The sequence below is a fragment of the Pseudophryne corroboree genome, chromosome 2 (assembly GCF_028390025.1).
Source record: "Pseudophryne corroboree isolate aPseCor3 chromosome 2, aPseCor3.hap2, whole genome shotgun sequence".
In the NCBI taxonomy this organism is placed as follows: domain Eukaryota; kingdom Metazoa; phylum Chordata; class Amphibia; order Anura; family Myobatrachidae; genus Pseudophryne; species Pseudophryne corroboree.
The window spans coordinates 246255344-246276140 of NC_086445.1; the positions used below are offsets into that span (position 1 = coordinate 246255344).

The 20797-nt window shown below is 46.2% G+C and overlaps 1 protein-coding gene across 3 annotated transcripts in view; it reads left to right on the plus strand.

Annotated features, from left to right (window-relative positions):
• Positions 1-12291, plus strand: part of SUOX (sulfite oxidase) — a 44853-nt gene extending 32562 nt beyond the window's left edge. For all 3 annotated transcript variants that reach the window (XM_063952612.1, XM_063952610.1, XM_063952611.1), the window contains exons 2-4: positions 5088-5193; positions 7205-7379; positions 9074-12291. In XM_063952612.1, the coding sequence (XP_063808682.1) occupies positions 5135-5193; positions 7205-7379; positions 9074-10528 (1689 nt within the window). In that variant the 5' untranslated portion in view covers positions 5088-5134 and the 3' untranslated portion in view covers positions 10529-12291. The remainder of the gene's footprint in view (positions 1-5087; positions 5194-7204; positions 7380-9073) is intronic.
• Positions 12292-20797: the final 8506 nt, after the last annotated feature.

Genomic DNA, 20797 nt, shown 5'->3' on the forward strand with positions numbered 1-20797 from the left:
GTGTGCTGGCATACTCTCTCTCTGTCTCCCCAAAGGACTTTGTGGGGTCATGTCCTCAGTCTGAGCATTCCCTGTGTGTGTGCGGTGTGTCGGTACGGCTGTGTCGACATGTTTGATGAGGAGGGTTACGTGGAGGCGGAGCAAGGGCAGATAAGTGTGGTGTCGCCCCTGTCGGGGCCGACACCTGATTGGATGGATATGTGGAAGGTCTTAAACGACAATGTAAGCTCCTTGCATAAAAGGTTTGATGACGCTGCAGCCTTGGGACAGCCGGGGTCTCAGCCCGCGCCTGCCCAGGCGACTCAGAAACCGTCAGGGGCTCATAAACGCCCTCTATCTCAGATGGTTGACACAGATGTCGACACGGAGTCAGACTCCAGTGTCGACGATGATGAGGCACATTTACAGTCTAAAATGACCAAGGCCATCCGATACATGATTATTGCAATGAAAGATGTATTACACATTTCTGAGATTAACCCTGTTAATACCAAGAGGGTTTATATGTTTGGGGAGAAAAAGCAGCCAGTGACTTTTCCCCCATCTGATGAATTAAATGAATTGTGTGAAGAAGCGTGGAGTTCCCCTGATAAGAAACTAGTGATTTCTAAGAGGTTACTGATGGCGTACCCTTTCCCGCCAACGGACAGGTTACGTTGGAAAACATCCCCTAGGGTGGACAAGGCGCTGACACGCTTATCTAAAAAGGTGGCCCTGCCGTCTCAGGATACGGCCGCCCTAAAGGAGCCTGCGGATAGAAAGCAGGAAGCTATCCTGAAGTCAGTGTATACACACTCTGGTACTCTACTGAGACCTGCTATTGCTTCAGCCTGGATGTGTAGTGCTGTAGCAGCATGGACAGATACTCTGTCAGACGACATAGATTCCCTCGACAGGGATACTGTTTTGCTAACCCTGGGCCATATAAAAGACGTCGTCTTATATATGCGGGATGCTCAGAGGGACTTTTGCCTGCTGGGCTCTAGAATTAATGCTATGTCCATTTCTGCCAGGAGGGTCTTATGGACTCGGCAATGGACAGGAGATGCTGATTCTAAAAAACACATGGAGGTTTTGCCTTATAAGGGTGAGGAATTGTTTGGGGACGGTCTATCGGACCTCGTGTCCACAGCGACAGCTGGAAAGTCAACTTTCTTGCCTCAGGTTTCCTCACAGCCTAAGAAAGCACCATATTATCAAATGCAGTCCTTTCGTTCTCAGAAAGGCAAGAGGGTCAGGGGTGCATCCTTTCTTGCCAGAGGCAGGGGTAGAGGTAAGAAGCTGCACCATGCAGCCAGTTCCCAGGAACAAAAGTCCTCCCCTGCTTCCACTAAGTCCACCGCATGACGTTGGGGCTCCACAGGCGGAGCCAGGTGCGGTGGGGGCGCGTCTCTGAAACTTCAGCAACCAGTGGGTTCGCTCACAGGTGGATCTCTGGGCTGTATAAATTGTATCTCAGGGATACAAGCTGGAATTCGAAGCGACTCCTCCCCGCCGTTACCTCAAATCAGCCTTGCCAGCTTCCCCCATGGAAAGGAAGGTAGTACTGGTGGCGATTCACAAGCTGTACCTCCAGCAAGTGATTATCAGGGTCCCCCTCCTTCAACAGGGAAGGGGTTACTATTCCACAATGTTTGTGGTACCGAAACCGGACGGTTCGGTGAGACCCATTCTGAATTTAAAGTCCTTGAACACTTATATAAAGAAATTCAAGTTCAAAATGGAATCGCTCAGAGCGGTTATTGCAAGCCTGGAAGAGGGGGATTTTATGGTGTCGCTGGACATCAAGGATGCTTACTTGCATGTCCCCATTTACCCACTTCACCAGGAGTACCTCAGGTTTGTGGTACAGGACTGTCATTACCAGTTCCAGACGTTGCCGTTTGGCCTGTCCACGGCACCGAGAATATTTACCCAGGTAATGGCCGAAATGATGATACTCCTTCGGAAGAAGGGAGTTATAGTTATCCCGTACTTGGACGATCTCCTCATAAAGGCGAGGTCCAGAGAGCAGTTGTTGATCAGCGTAGCACTCTCTCAGGAAGTGTTGCAACAGCACGGCTGGATTCTGAATGTTCCAAAGTCGCAGCTGATTCCTACGACGCGTCTGCTTTTCCTGGGCATGATTCTGGACACAGAACAGAAGAAGGTGTTTCTCCCGGTGGAGAAGGCCCAGGAATTAGCATCTCTGGTCAGGGACCTCCTGAAACCAAAACAGGTATCGGTGCATCACTGCACGCGAGTCCTGGGAAAGATGGTGGCTTCATACGAAGCCATTCCCTTCGGCAGGTTCCATGCAAGGATCTTTCAGTGGGATCTGTTGGACAAGTGGTCCGGATCGCATCTTCAGATGCATCGGCTGATCACCCTGTCCCCAAGGGCCAGGGTGTCTCTTCTGTGGTGGCTGCAGAGTGCTCACCTTCTCGAGGGCCGCAGGTTCGGCATACAGGACTGGGTCCTGGTGACCACAGATGCAAGCCTCCGAGGATGGGGGGAAGTCACTCAGGGAAGAAACTTCCAAGGGCTGTGGTCAAGTCTGGAGACTTCTCTACGCATAAATATACTGGAACTAAGGGCCATTTACAACGCCCTGAGTCAAGCAGAGCCCCTGCTTCGAAACCGGCCAGTGCTGATTCAGTCAGACAACATCACGGCGGTCGCCCATGTAAACCGCCAGGGCGGCACAAGAAGCAGGATGGCAATGGCGGCAGCCACAAAGATTCTTCGGTGGGCGGAGAATCACGTGCAAGCACTGTCAGCAGTGTTCATTCCGGGAGTGGACAACTGGGAAGCAGACTTCCTCAGCAGACACGACCTCCACCCGGGAGAGTGGGGACTTCATCAAGAAGTCTTCACACAGATTGGAAACCGATGGGAACTACCACAGGTGGACATGATGGCGTCCCGCCTCAACAAAAAGCTAAAAAGATATTGCGCCAGGTCAAGGGACCCTCAGGCGATAGCTGTGGACGCCCTAGTGACACCGTGGGTATACCAGTCGGTATATGTGTTTCCTCCTCTTCCTCTCATACCCAAGGTACTGAGAATAGTAAGAAAGAGAGGAATAAGAACAATACTCATTGTTCCGGATTGGCCAAGAAGGACTTGGTACCCGGAACTGCAAGAAATGCGCACAGAGGACCCATGGCCTCTGCCTCTCAGACAGGACCTGCTGCAACAAGGGCCCTGTCTGTTCCAAGACTTACTGCGGCTGCGTTTGACGGCATGGCGGTTGAACGCCGGATCCTAGCGGAAAAAGGCATTCCGGATGAAGTTATTCCTACGCTGATTAAGGCTAGGAAGGACGTGACAGCAAAGCATTATCACCGTATATGGCGAAAATATGTTGCTTGGTGTGAGGCCAGGACGGCCCCTACAGAGGAATTCCAGCTGGGTCGATTCCTGCACTTCCTACAGTCAGGGGTGACTATGGGCCTAAAATTGGGGTCCATAAAGGTCCAGATTTCGGCCCTATCCATTTTCTTTCAAAAAGAACTGGCTTCACTGCCTGAGGTTCAGACGTTTGTTAAGGGAGTGCTGCATATTCAGCCCCCTTTTGTGCCACCAGTGGCACCCTGGTATCTTAACGTTGTGTTGGATTTCCTGAAATCCCACTGGTTCGAGCCACTTAAGACCGTGGAACTAAAGTATCTCACGTGGAAAGTGGTCATGCTGTTGGCCTTGGCATCGGCTAGGCATGTGTCGGAATTGGCGGCTTTGTCATGTAAAAGCCCATATCTTATCTTCCATATGGACAGGGCAGAATTGAGGACTCGTCCCCAATTTCTACCAAAGGTGGTATCGTTTCATTTGAACCAACCTATTGTGGTGCCTGCGGCTACTCGGGACTTGGAGGACTCCAAGTTGCTGGACGTAGTCAGGGCTTTGAAAATATATGTTTCCAGAACGGCTGGAGTCAGGAAGACTGACTCGCTGTTTATCCTGCATGCACCCAACAAGCTGGGTGCTCCTGCTTCAAAGCAGACTATTGCTCGCTGGATCTGTAGCACGATTCAGCTGGCTCATTCTGCGGCTGGATTGCCGCATCCAAAATCAGTAAAAGCCCATTCCACAAGGAAGGTGGGCTCTTCTTGGGCGGCTGCCCGAGGGGTCTCGGCTTTACAGTTTTGCCGAGCGGCTACTTGGTCGGGTTCAAACACCTTTGCAAAGTTCTACAAGTTTGATACCCTGGCTGAGGAGGACCTTGTGTTTGCTCATTCGGTGCTGCAGAGTCATCCGCACTCTCCCGCCCGTTTGGGAGCTTTGGTATAATCCCCATGGTCCTTACGGAGTTCCCAGCATCCACTAGGACGTCAGAGAAAATAAGAATTTACTCACCGGTAATTCTATTTCTCGTAGTCCGTAGTGGATGCTGGGCGCCCGTCCCAAGTGCGGACTTTCTGCAATACGTGTATATAGTTATTGCTTAAATAAGGGTTATTGTTATGAGCCATCCGTTGAGTGAGGCTCAGTTGTTGTTCATACTGTTAACTGGGTAAGGTTATCACAAGTTGTACGGTGTGATTGGTGTGGCTAGTATGAGTCTTACCCTGGATTCAAAATATCCTTTCTTGTAATGTCAGCTCTTCCGGGCACAGTTTCCCTAACTGAGGTCTGGAGGAGGGGCATAGAGGGAGGAGCCAGTGCACACCAGATAGTACCTAATCTTTTCTTTAGAGTGCCCAGTCTCCTGCGGAGCCCGTCTATTCCCCATGGTCCTTACGGAGTTCCCAGCATCCACTACAGACTACGAGAAATAGAATTAGTAAATTCTTATTTTCCCCCATCCGTAGTAGTGGGGGAAAATTTTGATCTTGGCATAAAATAAAAGTTGGAGCAAAAACTATTTAAGCCCATTGGGTTGCAGTCACCAAGAAATGTATGTAGAGTAAATGTGTTATGTCTAATGTCTTTGTGTAGTGGGTGGTAGGGCAGGAGTAGACAACACATTCTCAGTCAAGCAAGGCCTTTCATCCGGAGAGTTACACAATAAAAATAAGATCCAGTTAAGGTTGTGTTTTAATCTTTTTTTTTGTAAACTTGTATCTTGTATTGAACCGTCCCTTCACCACTTCTTCTTTGGTCAGGTTTATACTACAGAGGGAACCATATTCTTTTCTTTGGTCAAAGAGACATGAAGCTTCTACATGGGATTCCTGCACTGGCTCTACGCAGCCTCACCAGGCCGCAAAGGTAAGGCCTGCTGTTTGTGATTAATAATTTACTTTTATTACTCAAGCCCGAGATAGTAAATGTTTGGTCAGGCTATGATCCGGAATGCTCAGCTGTCTCCTATGGTTATTTCATTAAAAATAGTTGTTAACACAATGCATACAGTGGGTGTCTTAATTTACATTATTCCATTTGTCAGCAGGGTAAAAGAGCATTGCAGGCAATTCTCTATTTGGTAAATGCCTGTTATAAAAATTTGGCAAAACTGTAGAATCATTTTATCTGAAATGCCCAAAGTTAGGTCCAAGTTATCTCCTGCAGCTTGCTGGATCATCTGCTGGTTACTAATACTGCCTTCCCCCTCCCCTTCCCCCTCTAAGGACCCGATCCAGTAAGGATTGCAAATTCTATCAGCGCCCCCCCTCCCGGCCACGCTGAAAATTCCGGTGCGACTGCAATTTCAACATGATCGCTAAAAGTGAGGTCCGACACCATTTTTCTGATTACAGTGGCTGCGTGTGACACCACGCAGCTGCCCGATCATGCCCCAGTCATGCCCACCGTTTCTTTGTTGCCGACCCCCCCGCCATGCGAATGCCTCTGCCTTATTGACAGGCAGAGGTGATCGCATTATCTGTGGGGCGTCTGCAGAAAATGCAGGCACATGCACCCACATCCTCTTAGCAGTTTTTGCAGCTGGATCGCTTATTGCGATCCAACGTGAATCAGACCCTAAATACGCTACAACTGATTCCAGTGATTCCTATATTACATCTCTCCCCCATAAGCTTTCATTTGTGTGTCAGTGCACAACTAGTGAAATCGTTATCTACTTACAGTATTGTTGTAAATCTCACCCTCTGCCACTTACTGTACCTATTCCTAATATAGCTATGGCATTTTCTTCCTCATTAAGCTCATGGACATTCTAGTGTCAGATTTTTTTATTTTGTTTCCTTTATCTGGGGACATTTGATGGGCTAGGATCAGGTCAGGCTGTGGCGCAGTGGGCACTTGCAGAGAATTCATGTGCTTCATCCATTCAGCCTGCAGAGAACTGCACATATGGTGCTTTTAGAGAACATTTAATAAGTCATTGTGCAATCACACCATCTCCCAGCAACGACCCTTTCATATAGTTACTGTACACAGTGTCCATTTAGCTCCGAACAAAAGGTCACATGGACTTTAAACTTTACTGTGGTCATATCCTAAGTAACCCATCGCTCATAAGGACTTATCCCTCATATTGGCTTCTGTTTCCTACATTATTCATAGTTAAGTCATTTTATGGCTTTTATCTTATCATATTATTTGCAGCTGATATGTTCTGTTCAGTGTTTTACTCCTGCATTTCATGAAAAGTCTTTACACACTATGGGCCTGATTCTGATGTGGTTGGAGCTGCCCCCATCGCCGCAAAGTACCGATTTCCGCATGCGCAAACAGGTCCTGCGACACAGGGCGCAGAGCAGCAGCAGACTGTCAATGATTGACAGTCTCCTGATGTCTAGATGGCAGGGATGGGGCAGTAACAGCCTCCGCTTGTGAAAATGTTGGCGCATCGCAGTCGTTTAGGGGGATTGAAGAGGCCAGCGACCGCCGTCGTAGGACAGGGATTTCCTGGCCTCTGCGATGGCCGGCTTGCGCGGCACCATGGGTGCCATAAGCCACCTGTTGGGGGGGTGATAGATCCGATGCTGCATCCTAAGACGCAGGTTCTATCACTACTGCAGCAGGAGGCGTCTGCTTGTAATAGACGCCACCATGCAGCGCTGTCATAGCAACTCCAACCACATCTGAATTAGGTCCTATATTTGAAGTTCAAATCTGTTAATCAAACCACCACTAATTATGGATATAATTAGTGTACACATATTAATGATATGTGAATGCATTAATATCCAAATTATGGAAAAGGATGGAACTCTGTAGAATTACTTTCACTGTATAGAAATTTTGTTGAGTTATGGTCCATAACTTACTGTACACTTTATAAGGCTCATGGGTCTCTTTGTGTCTTGTTGGACAGGCTGCAGCGACGGATGTTTCTGTGTATGCGAATCTGTACACCAGGCACCACATCCAGCCAAAATCATAGCACTGAGGCAAGGTCCAGAACAAACCACTGGAAATGGGGACTCTCCACGGCTGGAGCTCTGTTGGGTTTAGGTTCTTTCTTGATTTATGAGACCCAGAGGAGAAAGGTAGGCACTTTCTGCATGAAACCTGAAGCTCTATATTGTACTGCAAATCTGTGAACAATTAATAAAGTGTATGGTACCTACTGTGTGTGTACATGCAAATGAAAGGCGTTGGGTATGATATGCCGGCGGCCGGGATCCCGACGGTCAGTATACTGAGTACTGACGCCAGGATCCCGGCCGCCAGAATGTCAGCAGGGGGGGTGAGCGCAACAAAGCCCCTTGCGGGCTCACTGCGCTCGCCACAGGTTCTATTCCTACTCTATGGGTGTCATGGACACCCACGAGTGGAAATAGCCCCTGTTAGCTGGGATTCCGACTGTCTGCATGTCAGTGGTCAGGATCCTGACGTCGGTATCCTGACCACTGGGATCGCGACTGCCGTCATTGTAACCGCTTCCCAATGAAAGGTTTTGTTTGTTTGTTTGTATTAATATAAAGTGTGTGAGCATGGAAGTATTTTTTTTTTTTTTTTTTTATTGTGCGAGCTTGTATCTTTGTAATATTATATTCATGTGTGTATTGAATACAGCTTTACGCCTACATGCACAGACCTTCGTAAGTGCCACATAATTCCATCCTGTAGCACAATCACACAGGCAGCAAAGCATATATAAACATACATGTGAAGATGCATGTAATGTATGTGCTGGCAGTGTATCCGGAATTGGCAGCGGCCCTGTGTATCACAGCTGCCGTGTAGAACCCGAGACACTGGGACGGGCTTAGAGTGAATCCTAATGCTTGCTGACTGAGTCCTGGGCTTTGCATGGCGGCTGTATAGCGCCGCTGTTGATCCCGGACACACTGCCAGGACATTACATACATCTTCAGATGAATATTTATGTGCTTAGCCCCCCCCCACACACTAGGTAGTCCGGTCTGCCACTGATACCACGCCCGCACAACAGGAGCTATGTGGGATGTACCGATCCCATTGATGCTGTTAATAAAAATACTGCTTAGTGTACACTGTGTGAACACTAAGCAGTTTTCATTTTTTAGTTGATAAACACCTGCGCTCAAGAGAAGCTTCTTCCAAACTCCGTTCAGGGTGGATTCTGGTCCTCCCTGTAATTTGTCAATGGCAGTGAAAATACAGCGTAATCATCTCTTCCTACCTCAGCTAGTGGAGAGGAGCGGATCCCACCTTTCCCCATTGTCCAGATATGTAATCAGACCCTATTGCCCAGATCCCATTGCACAAATATTGCATATACCACATTGAATAAAGCCCCATTGTTGTCCACATTACGTGACCAGGGGTAGCCAACACTGCTGTGTCTGGGTACCAGACATACAACCAGAGCTGGATTAAGATTTTGGGGGGCTGTGGCGTTTAATATGAGCCCTTCCTTCCCCTCCCTGTAGCTCTCTGTTCTTTGCCAGCTCTCCTTCTGTTCCCCCTTATTAAAAGAGCAGTTACTATTTAGCTGCCCCTGCCACAGCAGCCTCCAGGACGGTGAGCAATCTCATTGGCCGCTGGAAAGTCATGCTCCTGATCATTTGTCTCCTTCACTCTATCTGCAGCTGATGACTTTGGATGGCCTAATCATCTGCAGCTACTGTAGTTGCTGTTTAAGGGCGTGCTTGGCACTTACTAATAGGATCTTATCACAATTGAAAAAAGTAGTTAGAAATATTAAAATGTTTTAAAATGAAATCCTTATTAATTGCTGACTTTGTCTCTCTGGAAGGTTGCACATGCAGATTCTGAGGAGCAGTCTACCATTACCTCCTTCTACCACCAGTACACACGGGAGGATGTGAAGAAACACAAAAGCCTTGCTGACAGGGTGTGGGTAACCTATGCGGGAGAAGTGTTTGACATTACGGATTTTGTGGAACTGCACCCTGGAGGGGAAAAAATCTTGCTGGCTGCAGGGGGAGCTCTAGAACCTTTCTGGGCACTTTATGGCGTTCACAAGAATGAACATGTTATGGAAATCTTGCAAGAGTACAAGGTGGGAGTACTTGGTCCTGATGAGAAGGAGTCACATGACTTTTCTGATCCCTATGCTAATGATCCTCCTCGACATCCTATTCTGAAGGTCAATAGCCAAACACCTTTTAATGCTGAACCCCTCCCAGACATTCTTACTGAGCACTTTATCACTCCAAGTGAGTTGTTTTTCAAGAGGAACCACCTGCCAGTGCCAGACATCAACCCTGATGAATTCCAGTTAATCATAGAAGGACCTCATGAAGCAGATCAGAGTAAACCATTAAATCTATCGCTCAATGAACTAAAGACGAAGTTTCCCCGGTATGAGATTACTGCCACCTTGCAGTGTGCTGGAAACCGGCGCGCTGAGATAAATGCAGTGAAACCAGTAAAGGGATTAGACTGGGATATAGCAGCAATCAGTACTGCTCGCTGGGCCGGAGCACGTTTAAGGGACGTTTTGCTGTATGCTGGATACACGGAGGACACACCTAATGCACATCATGTCCACTTTGAAGGATTAGATCAAGATATAACAGGAACAAATTATGGGGCGTCCATCTCCTTTAAGCGTGCAATGAGTAAAGAGAATGACGTGCTGCTGGCTTATGAAATGAATGGAGAGGAGCTACCAAGAGACCATGGCTTTCCTTTAAGGACTATTGTGCCAGGCGTGGTGGGTGCCCGCAATGTAAAGTGGCTGGGACGAATAGTGGTGAGTGCAGAGGAGAGTGCCAGCCATTGGCAGCAGAATGATTACAAGGGTTTCAGCCCATCTGTGGATTGGGACACAGTAGATTTTTCCTCCTCTCCGGCCATACAGGAACTGCCTGTGCAATCTGCAATTACAGAGCCACGTCCTGGGAAGACTGTCGCCCCTGACGCTGATGGAAAAATTACTGTCAAGGGCTATGCATGGAGTGGAGGTGGGAGAGAGGTTGTACGGGTGGATGTGTCTCTGGATGAAGGGAAGACATGGAAGGTTGCAGAGCTAACAGGGATGGGGCAGAAGGATGGACAGGCATGGGCATGGAAACTGTGGAAATTAGAAGAGACTGTGCCTTCCAGCGTCAAGGAACTGACAATTATTTGCAAAGCTGTAGACAGTAGCTATAATGTGCAGCCAGATACTGTGGCTCCACTATGGAACTTGCGCGGAGTATTGAGCAATGCATGGCACCGTGTACAAGTCACCGTGGATGCATAAACATGGATAAGCTGTATGATTGACAGTAATTTCTTGTGCCCTTTCTACAGCAGTGCAGTAGCCTTTCATCCAATTTGCTTTTGTCTTGTATATAGGTTTTTTCTCTTCTATATTACTAATGTATATTGGGCCTAATTCAAGGTTGACTGCAAAACAACATTTTCCTCTAATGGGCAAAACCATGGGGGTAATTCAGAGTTGATGGCAGTAGCAAATTTGTTAGCAGTTGGGCAAAACCATGGGGTCATTCCGAGTTGTTCGCTCGCAAGCTGCTTTTAGCAGCTTTGCACACGCTAAGCCTCCGCCTACTGGGAGTGAATCTTAGCTTCTTAAAATTGCGAACGAAAGATTTGCAATATTGCGATAAGACATCTCTGTGCAGTTTCTGAGTAACTCGAGACTTACTCTGCCAGTGCGATCAGTTCAGTGCTTGTCGTTCCTGGTTTGACGTCACAAACACACCCAGCGTTCGCCCAGACACTCCTCCGTTTCTCCAGCCACTCCCGCGTTTTTCCCAGAAACGGTAGCGTTTTTTCACACACACCCATAAAACGGCCAGTTTCCGCCCAGAAACACCCACTTCCTGTCAATCACATTACGATCACCAGAACGAAGAAAAAACCGTGAGTAAAATTCCTAACTGCATAGCAAATTTACTTGGCGCAGTCGCAGTGCGGACATTACGCATGCGCACTAAGCGGAAAATCGCTGCGATGCGAAGAAATTTACCGAGCGAACAACTCGGAATGATCCCCCATGTGCACTGCAGGTGGGGCAGATATAACATTTGCAGAGAGAGTTAGATTTGGGTGGGTTATTTTGTTTCTGTGCAGGGTAAATACTGGCTGCTTTATTTTTACACTGCAATTTAGATTTCAGTTTGAACACACCCCACCCAAATCTAACTCTCTCTGCACATGTTATATCTGTCCCCCTACCCCCTGCAGTGCACATGGTTTTGCCAAACTGCTAACAAATTTGCTGCTGTGATCAACTCTGAATTACCCCCCATGTGCACTGCATGTGGGGTAGATGTAACGTGCAGAGATAGATTTGGGTGGGTTATTTTGTTTCTGTGCAGGGTAAATACTGAATGCTTTATTTTTACACTGCAATTTAGATTTCAGTTTGAGCCAACCCAAATTTAACTCTCTCTGCACATGTTATATCTGCACCACCTGCACTGCACATGGTTTTACCCATTAGAGGAAAATGGTGTTTTGCATTCAACCTTAAATTAGGCTCATAGTGCTAACCTGGAACCCTTAATTATATTATTAACCCATGATACTTTTTACAACCTATAACAATTGCAGGGGTACTAATGTGTCCTTAGTGAACGGATCATAGGAAAGCAAGGCTGGCTTATTTTATTATTTATTTAGACATTTTTTTTTGCATGTTCATCTCTCATAGAGATTAGTTGCCTTTATGCTCAGGGAGCAATTGACTATCTGGATAGACCCTTGCTCTAATACGGCCAGTGCTGCTAGAAACACCTGTACTAGCAGTGAGGTGTTATAATAGAACTGTAGTGCCATAAGATTGTGAGTCTAAGGTTTAAAAGACAAAAAAAGAATTAGTGTGGGGGAGGGGGGGGGGGGTGGTGACGGGCAGAGTGACTTTTCCCACCCAGTGACATGCATAGGAGGAGTCTATAATTCAGTGTGTATATCATGTACATTTCTTGGGCAGCCTGTATAGCTTATGTACCTGTTTGTTGCCAGTTTGCTGAGATATTGTGTATAAATATATTGATAGAAGAGATACTTTTTTTTTTTTTTATAAATAATTTTATTGACAGGTAAGGTCCATAAAAAAGAAAGGTCAATACGCGTAAACAGTACAAATATACAGAGCAGAAACAAAATGTTCTTACAGTACAGTACAACAGTTAAGAATAACCTTGCGTAAGGCGGCAGGAGCAAATACAGAGTAATATGTAAGAACTAGAGAATACAGACGCAGTCTATATAAATCACAAATTTGGATATGTGATGTTGCATCCCGGAACCAAAGTAAATTCAGAACGGTACACCAGAATCTAGGACTTCTAAATTATACCATTTAGTAGATTGGAAGCATTTCCGTAGGGCCTCTTTAATTATCGCCGATAGAGTGTGGGCATAAGGGAGCCATATGTCAAAATGTTTCCCTGTCAGCTTTTCTTTGTTAAGCGTAGTATTGGTCCAATCCAAGTGAAACAAATATGAGATTCTAGGCTGTAATAGTGAAACGGGAACGGATTCCGAGGAAATCCATTGGGAGAGTATTGTTTTTTTTGCGGCCGCAGCCAACTTGACAAGTAGGGCGCGATTCCCTCTAGTCGATGTACTAAGAGGAGATTTAGGGTAGATGCCCCAGAACGCCCAGGTTTTATCAATAGTGAACTGAAGTTTCAAATCGTTCATAATATAGAGTGCTCACCACAGGGCCTGCACTTTCGGGCAGGACCACAAGCAATGAACAATGTCAGTGTCTGGTGAACCACACTTAAAACGATTAGAATTAAGGGCATCCCCAATAAGGAACTTCCGTTTAGGTGTGAAATAGGCCCTATGTAATATTTTTTGGTGCATGTCTGTATATGATGTTGATGCCAGTATTTTATCCAAAGTCATATTAGCATCTAGAATGGACTTCAGTGTGAGATCTGGAAACTCTAGTTGCCAGCGGAACAAACCTACAGTACCGGAGCCCAGGTTAAGTAAAGATCGTGAGTGGGTGTATATGAAAGCAGTGGAGAAGTGACCATCTGAACCATGTCGTAGTGTTCCGTCCAAGGTATTAGTCCTATCAGTCTAAGTCAGAGTGGACAGAACCCTTTGCACATAAGTACTCGCTTGCAAGAAGGGGAATAGGGGGATCACCAAGGACAGAAATCAGTCCATTATTTGTGAGTGTGTGAGCAGGACTAAACTCTCCTTGTGCAAGAATTGGTGGACAAATTGAAGGACTCCTTTAAACCAGGTATGAAATACCGGAGAAGTATTGTGCGGTTCAAAATTGGGATTACCCCAAAGAGGTAAAAAGAAAGAGGTCTGTCGGGACAGATTCAGTTTAGAACACACCATTCGCCATGCCATACAGGTAGATGATAATAGGAGGTTATCGCTTATAAAATCAGGTAGGGAGTGTGGTGTGGTGTGCAATAGGGACACTACGTTCCAGATTGGTATGAAAGTTTGTTCTAATTGTAGGTTAGCGTAAACATTGCGTCCTTTAATCTAGTCCAAAGCATTTCTATAATTTGCTGCCAGTGCGCAGACATGGCAAGTTTAGGCCACCTAGGGATCTTGGCTGTTGCAATTTAAACAATGAAACCCTTGGCCGTTTACCTGCCCAAATAAATCTGGACAATGCTTTATTTAGTTGGGCAAATATGCTTTTAGGTGGGATTAACGGGAGCATTTGCAGCATATATAGAAAACGTGGAAAACTAATCATTTTGTATAAAATTACAGTGGCCAGTGTACGTCGAAGGGAGATCAGCCCATTTAGAAAAATCTGCGTAGGTCCTGGTAAGTAGTGAGGAAAAATTTAAGGTATATAACTTGGAGGGGTGATTAGGAATGTTAATACCTAAGTACGTGATACAATCGTCAAGTGCCCAGTGAAATGGAAACGAGGTCCCCATCCCTATTTGGCAGAGGAAAAAAAGGCCAAGGCTTCAGTCTTGGAATGGTTAATTTTAAGCCCAGACACTAATTCAAAGGAATCTAAAATGGAGCTTAGATACGGCAGTGCAACATGGGGGTTACTAAAATAAAGTAGTATATTATCAGCGAATGCAGAGAATTTAAGTTCCAACTGGGCCAGTTTAATGCCATGCCATCTATTTTCTTTCAGGAAATGCCGAAAAAAAGGGGGTCCAAAGCCAAGTTGAACAGGAGCGGGGACAAAGGGCAACCCTGTCTAGTGCCTTGGTGTAGTTTAAAGCAGTGGTTCTCAACCTCTGTCCTCAAGTACCCCCAAGAGTTCGTGTTTTCCAGGTGACCTAGCAGTTGAACAGGTGTATTCATTACTCACTGAGACATTTTATAAGACCCACAGGTGGAGCTAATTATTTCCCTTGCAATCCTGTGATGAGACCTGGAAAACGTGAACTGTTGGGGGCAGGGCCGGTGCAAGGTCTCTCTGCACCCTAGGCAGAGCTTCAGCCTAGCGCCCCCCTAACCTGTAAACCCCACCACCTCTCAGAGGGGAGATACAGATGGCCATTAGGTGGGCTGCGGTGAATAGCATCATTATACAGATACAGAGAAAAGGGACAACACTCAAGGACTTTTAAAGTGATAAAGTATATTGTAAACAAAGTCCCAAAATTTTGTGACTTTGGGCAGGGCTGTCTTAACAGCAGTGTAGGCCCCTGGGCACAGTAATGCTCTGGGCCCCCTAACCTTCCTCCAGCGATGGGGGTGGGTGCCATCAGCAGCAGCTTTGATGTCCCGGGGTGTTCTATCTTCAGCTCAGCATGTAGGACCTGGAGGGAGAGAGAACACTAAACTGTAGAAGAGGCAATGGGATGAATGAAGGGGCCCCGGTACATGACTTCCAGGGTGGTAGGGGGTGTGTAATATGTAGGGGAGGGCTTAATATTCATAATTTCCCAGTGGGAGGGCAGCTTGCTTGACTGCAGATATCTCCAGTTCCTGGAAATGGATTTCTTAGCTTTGTATGTGATTAAAAACTAAAAAGTCCCACCTTTCAGGAGGTAGTGGGGACTTGGGGATCAGAGTTCATGAGCCAGAGCAATCCACCGGCAAAAATATAAAAACTGCAAACCAGATGTTGTTAGGTTCCTGGTGCTCAGAACAAGGGAGATGTTATGAAGCGAGTCCAGAGCACCAGGACGTAATGCTGGGAAAGGGGAATGGAAAGGGAATAGCCCCTGGCGCCCTATCTCCGTTGTCTCACCCGTGCTGTCAGTACACTCTTGCGAGACTATGGTTGCTTGAGCCCATGGCAGCCGCGTTTGAAGGGCGGATTACGTCTGCCCAACTTCGATGCCCCCTCAGGTCTTAATGAGAGACAAAGAGTGAACCGAGACAGGGTGATAACAAGGGGCCCTCTGACTAAACAACAAGGCCAGGGGCTACTAACAAACCTAAAACCAAAGTATGTGCGGCTTGCCGCCAAAGGAAAAGAACAACAAAGGAAATGCTGACCACACGCCGACACAATACTTTTGTGTACCGGCGGTGACAGCATAAGCAGAACCCTCTGCAAAACACCAGTGACAGAAATAATAAGGGAATACAGCGGCCTAAGCCAACGGACGCGGCCGTGCCGCTACTCACGGAACCGGTACGAATACTGGCAAACGGACAGGAACTCCCAATGCTGCTGACACAGACTCTCAGAACTGGAGGACAGGCAGAATCCCAAACGACAGACCGGTGGACACCAAGAAGCCAGAAACTTGCACAGGCAAAGGTACTGGACCTCAGGACAGGAACGCCTCACGGCAGGACACGGGATCAGACATAGGAATCGACACAGGGACTGACACAGGAATCGACACAGGAAGCTCAGGAACTAGCAGGAACCAAGCTCAGAACTCAAGCAGACTGAAAACCCAGGAATATCACCAGCATCTGTGAATTGCAAACAGCCAGCATATAACAGAGAGGCCTAATTAATAATCCCATGCAGCTGCTTTGTTGCATGATTCCAAACTGACCAGATGCAATTAGCAGCCAGGTGAGGCTGAACACAAGGGAACAAGCTGCAATTACACAGACTCACCAGCGGCAGCAGACAAGAGTATTCTAAAACAGAGCAACAGGAAATCCTGGCATGCAAGACAACTTTATAAACATAAAATAGGAATAAACCACTACCTGTGGTTCATAACAGTATCCCCTCCTTAAGGGTGAGCTCCGAGCACCCCATGACACCCACGGGGAACATAAACAGAAGTATAACATGAAATACAGAACAAAACTGCAAAACAGGAATGAGCCACAGCCGTGGCTCATAACAGATGTGTGGAGCTGGAGTAGGGACCAGCTGCTTGAAGGCTTATATCTCTGTTTCTGGGCATAGTAGAGACAAACTGCCAGTGTTCACTGAAAGGGAGAGTCCCATCTTTTGGAAAATATCCTCAGAAAAACTCTAAGTCTGACAGAACCCGAGATATCTTGCTGGGAAGAGCAATTAACAGTCTTGGATGGGGACCACTGCTTCAAAGTCAGATATCTTGTGTTCCCCAGGGCCGATTTTCCAAAATCTGGTACCTCTAGAAAGGGAGGACCCTCAGCAATCGGTCTTGGGCCCTTAGACTCCTGGGGCCCTTGGGAAAGTGCCCACTGAGCCCATACGAAAAGACGACCCTGACTTTGGAGGTTATTCGGGTTTGTTAGCAAACCAAAAAAATCACACTAATGGTCAAAATTATGCTGCCCTGCAGGTGAGGCAGATGTAACATGTGCAGAGAGTCTAGATACTACTATGTGGTACAGCCTGATAGCGGCGGCTGCACCTGATTAGATCTGCAGCAGCAGCCAGCATAGTATAAAAGGAGGAGGCCGCATACAGATACATTCTTAAGATTTTGCTAGATGAATTTAGCAACGCCCTCCAGGAGCTGGCGCCCCTAGGCAGCCGCCTAATGGTAGAGCCGGCCCTGGTTGGGGGTACTTGAGGACCGAGGTTGAGAACCACTGGTTTAAAGTAACGGGTGTTATGGGCATTGATTGTCAAAAAAGCCAGAGGCTGTTGATATAGGGTGTAAAATACATGTAAGAAGTCAGGGCCAAAGTCTTGATGCTGAAGGATTCTACTTAGATGAGACACTATCAAAAGCCTTATCAGCATCACAGCTGATCACAGCCGTCTCTAGGGAACCGTGTGATTTGATCATGGCCGCTAATAAAGAGCGGACAATGTGAACTGAATTGTCTGTTACATAAAAAACCTGTCTGGGCAGGATGTAGTAATCTGGGCAGAACCAACTGAAGACTGGAAGCAATAATTTTTGTAATCTTGAAATATTGGTTCAAAAGGGAAATGGGTCTATAAGAGGAAACCAAAGTGAGGTCCTTATTTGGTTTAGGGAGAACAATTCCCCTGGCTGTGTTAAAACCAGGTGGGGCTGAGTGACCTGTAAGAATAGAGTTATAGAGTTTATAAAGGTGTTTTCTTATGTGTGGGGACAGGAGTTTATAGTACACGGCGGATAGGCCACCTGGTCCTGGGGTTTTCCCATTGGGTAAAGATTTAATAACCGCCTCCAGTTCTGTATCCGTGATGGGAGAGCTAAGAGCTTCTCTGTCATCCGCAGAAAGGGTAGGAAGATCTGCATGAGTCAGAAAATCCAAACCTTTGGCGGGTTGATCAGTGGGTGCAGTATATAAATTTTAAAAAAATTCAAGAAAGACGTCACTAATTGCATCCTAAGTTATTGTCAAAGTACCCTGGGTATTTCAAATAGACTGCATGGGTTTAGGGGCAGAGGAAGCTTTCACCAAGTGTGCCAACAATTTCCCAAGGTGATTACCCCACCGGAAATATTTATTAGGCTGAAACGATAGGAACAATTTAACTTGCTCAGCACAAAGGGTATCATGGACCGATTTGGCATCCCTATACAATAATCTGTAAGCTTCAGTTGGGTTTGCTAATAACTGAGAATATGACGAGGCAACGCTTTGGGTCGCATTGGACAACCTGTCCTGAAAATTGTTTCTTCCTAGTGGCCACATAGGATAGTATATGGCCCCGAAGCCTGCCAGAAAAGATTTATGTCATCAGAATGAATATTATTGTCATGAGCATGAAAGGATTGGGTTAGATGAAGTTTAAAGTCTTCAGAGGAAGCTAGGTAGTCTGGACAGCACCAATTGTGGGAATAGGTGCGGGGTGTTGTCAAGGTAAGTGTAAGAGTGATGGGAGCGTGGTCAGACAAAAGAATATTAGCTATAGTCGAGTCTTCGACTCTAAATCAATGAACCTGTTATCAACCAATAGTCTAGTCGGGAGAATAACTTATGTGGGTGAGAGGAAAAGGTATATTCCCTAGAATCAGGATAAAGGAACCTCCAGGGATCTAGTATTTGCAATGATTCCAACAAGATTGACAAGGTGGATGGAGCGGATCTACTCATCCCTGTCTGTCTGGGCCCACCCGATACATCTAGGGAAGGATCAAAAACTACATTCAAGTCACCCCCCCAGGATTAAAGAGCCTTCCATCCAACTTTGTAGGTTAACAAAAAGGTCTGAAAAAAATAATACATTCGGTCCATTAGGGGCGTAAATGCACGCCAAAGTGAATCTTTCCCGTTCAATATCTACCTTCAAAAACAAAAACCTCCCGTCAGGATCTAGCCATTTGTCCCGAATCTCATAATTCAGTGATTTATTAAATAAGATTAGTACACCCCGAGTTTTTGTAGTGGAGGAGGCACATCTATAATCACTAATCTAAGTATCTCTTACTTTGTTAGGGTCTGTAATTCGCCAGTGAATCTCTTGTAATAATGCAACGTCTGGATTAAACTTTTTAAGATGACTTAAAATTTTCTTCCCCTTAATTGGAGTGTTCAAGCCTTCCACGTTCCAAGAAACCAGTTTTAGAGAGGTCTTAGAGTCGTCTTTGGAGACACTAGGAGCAATAGGCCTCAACATTATCCAGTCCCCAGTCTGATGGAACGTGGAAGGGGGAAACCATAAGAGAACGTCCAACCATCTGTCCCAGAGAGCAGGGGAGGGACTAAGAACAAGTTACAAGAAAAAGTACATGTAATAAACAAGAAAAACTATATGTACTGTAATACATGTAAATGCTACAGCTACACATCAATAACCACCTGACAAAAATTTTTGCCATTTTTTGAACCCAGTATGACAGTTTGGAGAACCGTCGTAATACAGTAAAATTACTACTAAGATTAGAGAAAGAGGAAAAAGTGAGAGCAGACAGGGAAAATGAGTAAACATTCCCTCTCCACCCCAGCAACCACAGTGTAGTAGAGGGAATCCCTCATAACATTAACAGTGAAATCAGAAAAAAAAACAGACAAAACATTATGTCAAACATTAGAAAAAGAAAAGGGAGACATATCCTGGTGATACTTATCAGTCCATGGACAGTCAATCGGCATAATCCATACGGGATTCAGATGAGGACACAGACTTAAGAAAGTTTCGAGCAGTATCAGGGGTGTCAAAATAATGCGGCTTGCCAGCATGAAAAATCTGCAGCTTTGCAGGATAAAGGAGGGCAAATTGGATGTCGTTGGAGAAAAGTTCCTTGCTGACTGGAGAAAACTCCCGCCTCTGTGAAGAAACTTGGAATGAAAAGTTCTGATAAAGAAGCAGTTTGGAGCCCTCCTAGCAGAAGTTGGTGGATTTGCGGTAAATCTCCATAATTTTCACTTTATCTAGGTAATTCAGAAGCTTGAAAATCACTGGTCTAGGACGGTGTTGTGAAGTTTGTTTATCAGGGCCGATGCGATGAGCCCTTTCCACCATGTAGGATGTGGGCGAGGAAGGGAGGCCTAGAGTTTCAGGGAGCCAGCGAGAGACCAGATCCAGGATATCTTTGGGTAGGACCTATTCCGGAAGGCCAATAAGACGCAGGTGATTACGCAGATTGCATTTTTTCCAAATCTTTGATTTTATCATTCAGAGCCGCAATATTGGCTTTGTGTGTTTGCAGTTGCGATTTGGTCTCATGTTCGTCATCTTCCAAAGTGGAGATGTGGTTCTCCGCCTCCACAAGCCTTTTGGTGTGTTGCGTAATTTGTGCAGCAGCCGAGTTAATGGCCTCCATTAGTGGAGCCAACTTTGCATCCAAAAGGGGTAAAATAATGTCCGAGATTTATGTTGCTCTCTGAACAGAGGAAGGACTTAATTTATCAGATACAGGCCAGTGTGTCCATGGAGTCTCCCTGTCTGGGCGAGGCGGGAGAAAGGGAATGATCCGAACAGGTGTCATTACCTTTGAATACCGTTTTATTTTTATTCTGGGAGCCTTTAGTCGCCCGTTGCATTTTAGCCACATACCGCTCCATGGTTAGACATTGTAATTTAAATATGACTCAAGACAGAGGAAGAGAGAAATGTCTCAAAAACGATATAAGGAAGGAGCATATCACTGTCGTCACAAAACATGCAGTGGAGATGAAACACTGCGTCACACAGGGAGGGGGGTGTAGAGACAGGTAGAAACCCACGCAGCAATGGAGAGGGGAGGGAGTCCTTGGGTTATTAATGCAGTCTCTGTAGCAAGACAGGTAGCGTCCAGGCAGGGTGCCACGTCGC